Source organism: Fragaria vesca, linkage group LG7 (genome assembly GCF_000184155.1).
Source record: "Fragaria vesca subsp. vesca linkage group LG7, FraVesHawaii_1.0, whole genome shotgun sequence".
In the NCBI taxonomy this organism is placed as follows: Eukaryota; Viridiplantae; Streptophyta; class Magnoliopsida; order Rosales; family Rosaceae; genus Fragaria; species Fragaria vesca.
The window spans coordinates 5,919,405-5,922,539 of NC_020497.1; the positions used below are offsets into that span (position 1 = coordinate 5,919,405).

General features: G+C 36.2%; 1 protein-coding gene across 1 annotated transcript; it reads right to left on the bottom strand.

The window, feature by feature from the left end:
- Positions 1–282: 282 nt before the first annotated feature.
- LOC101306867 (cytochrome P450 71A25-like) lies at positions 283–2,632 on the bottom strand. Its single transcript, XM_004308361.1, has 2 exons — positions 1,637–2,632; positions 283–927 (listed from the first exon to the last, which is right to left on the bottom strand). The coding sequence occupies exons 1-2, from the start codon at positions 2,630–2,632 to the stop codon at positions 283–285; spliced, it is 1,641 nt and encodes a 546-aa protein (XP_004308409.1).
- Positions 2,633–3,135: the final 503 nt, after the last annotated feature.

The following is a 3,135-nucleotide window of genomic DNA, read 5'->3' on the forward strand; positions in this document are numbered from 1 at the left end:
TTAAAACTAGGGCTATGTCAAAACATTAATCATTTAATAATATTCTCAATAATGTCAAAAATATTTTGGTGTTAGAAAGAAACGACGTAACTGTTTTTGGTGGTTTGGTTGATATGATGCTTTATGCTCCAACTTCCTATCTCAATTTTCTTGTGCGGGAATAAAATCATTCTGCGGAGAACAAAGATTTGTGTTTAGGTCTGCAACAACTCTTCGTGAGAATTCTTATTTAACAGCTAAACGTGAATAAAAACTTTCAAGTAGTGGCAAAGTAGAAAGTCATTAACAGCTTGACCTAGAAGAAGAATTCTTATTAGGAACCTCAAATAGAGTAGCTATTGCCTTAAGAGGATACTTTCTATGGACAGTTGTGCCTGCAGTTTCTGTCATGTCGAAATCCTTTTCTTTTGCACCATGAGGTAAAACCCAATCAAACTTGTGCACAATATTTGCCAAAGCAAGCTCTTCAAGAACCAAAGCAAACTGAATTCCAGGGCAGCCCCGTCTGCCAGCACCAAATGGAATTAATTCGAAGTTATTCCCTTTATAATCTATGTTACTATTCAAGAACCTTTCTGGCTCGAACTGCTCCGGATTTGTATACGATGCAGGATCTCTGCCAAGCGCCCATGCATTAACCATAACTTGTGTATTAGCCTTAATGGTGTAACCTTTAATTTTTACATCTTTGTTGCACATCCTAGGCAATAGTAACGGAGCTGGAGGATGTAAGCGAAAAGTCTCTTTAGTTACTGCCTTCAAGTAGTGCATTCCAACCAAATCTTCCTCGCTTACGTTGGCTTTATTTCCAACTATGCCTCTAACTTCATTTTGTAATTTCTTCATCACCTCTGGATTTCTTAATAGTTCAGACATTACCCACTCTAGAGCGGTAAATGTAGTGTCCGTGCCGCCCACAAAAATATCCTACAAAAACATATGGTTAATTAAAATACTTTTAACAACAATTTTAACTCTCTAGCATCCTAGATTGTGTATATTTGTGTAAAAGGTAAATATAACTAGCTAGTCTTTACTTACTCTAATCCATTACGAAAACATATAGGAGCTTCTATTGATACCTCCTAAATTGAGACTTGAACCTCTTTACTTAATGAACCTCTAATTTACTTTTACAAATTAGCATTTTGCTCTCTACACCTCCTTAATTTTTCCAAAATGTCCATTGTATAATAAAATCAATAGATTTTTAGCTTTTGGTAGATTCTATTCAATACCACCATATTCGGTAGTTAGACCTCTTTTTTTTGGTAGACTGTATTGATACCTCGTTAGACCTCTTTTAATTTTACGTCTTTTTATATTAAACCTTTAGTACAAGAAAGATAATATTTTTTCAGGTCTTCATGAATATTTTTAATATTGGAACAAGCATGAAGGTGTATCTGAATATCTAATTTAATGTAATCTTGTTGTTTTTCTTGAAAAAAAAGAAAAAGAAAAAACAATTCTATTCTTAAAGATGAACTAATTGAGGACAAAACTATGTCTCCAGTCCTCGCAGTTTCTCCAAAACCCCGACGCTCAAACATGCTTCAAAGCTTAAAGTTCAAGGTTTATTATATGTAAACACACACATATGACAGTAAAATGAGTAAGTGAACAAGAGACATACCAGGATGATAGCCTTGATGCTAACCTGATCAATAGGATAACCAAGTGCATTTTCTTTCTGAACCGAAAGCAAAACATCCACCAAATCCTTTTCGTCCTGGTGATTATCATCATCATCATTTACATTGTTTGATTTATCCTTATGCTCTTGAATAACCATATCAATGAAGCCATCCATCCTCTTAGCCAGATCGTCTAGTTTTGCATCAAAACCATTCACACGGGTGAACCAAGCAAGCCATGGGATATAATCACCAATATTGACCCTTGTGAAGAACTCGGACATCTCTGCAGAAAGCTCCATAAACATCCTCCCACGACCTTCGGCCCGATCGCTGTACTTTCTACCCATAGCAACTCTACAAACGACATCATTAGTAAGCTTCATAAACATTTCGCTGAGATTCAAAACCGATGATGATGCAGAGGAGGACGATGTTTCAGTACTACAAGACTGTTCAATCTTGTTCATCATGACTTTCATTTCCTCTAGCCTCACAGCACCAAAAGAACGAACCCTTTTGTTGCTCAACAGATTTACGACGCATAAACTCCTCATCTGCCTCCAGTAGTCCCCATAAGGTGCTGTCAAGATGTCCTTGTAATTGTACATAACCTTCTCCGCGAAGATATACTTGGGTTTGTCGGAGAAGGTGAGGTCATGGGTTTTGAAGATCTCGGAGACAGCCTCGGCCGACGAGACGATAAGGACCGGTCTGCTTCCGAGATGAAGGAGCATTAGATCAGGGCCATAGCGTTGTGATAGGGTTTGAAGAGAGCGGTGAGGAAGCAACCCCAGTTGGTGGAGATTTCCAATCACAGGCAGCTTTGGTGGAGATGGTGGTACAGACGATGATTTGGTATGAGAAGAAGACCATCTGTAAAAGAGAATGAGGAAAATGGCCAGAAGTAGTAAATATCTGAGGCCAAAGAGTGGCAGCAGGACTGAGAAGGTTTCATTTAGTTTGAGTTCCAGCATTTGGAGGAGATTTGGCATCTTCTTCTCTGTGACTCTAAACGGGGTGTATTCAATCCAGATTTTAAAAGATTTTAGCTGATTTTTAATAATCCATGGATTCTGCTAACTCTATAGATTTTTTTTCTATTCTGTTAGATTGATTTATCTATATTTCTTTAGACTTTTTAAAGTCCACAGATTGTTCTAATTGCAATAAAGTAAAAACAAAAAAATTAATCAAACGCAAACATTAATAGATTAGACTTGAAACAAAATGCTATTATACAATGGCATCCAACAAAAGAGAACTGTATCATATCAAAGCATTTCTAATATCAAATACTAGAAATTAGGATCAAATGGTTAGTTATTATTCATTGTATCCGCATTTCATTGATTTTGATAGAGTTTCTGTATCATTTTGAAAATATAGTGAATGCAATTACAAACATCAGGTAGCATATAAAATTGACCACATGAAATTACAACTATCCAAAGATCTGATATTTGTCACATATTCCAACAACTTTTCAAAATCTTTT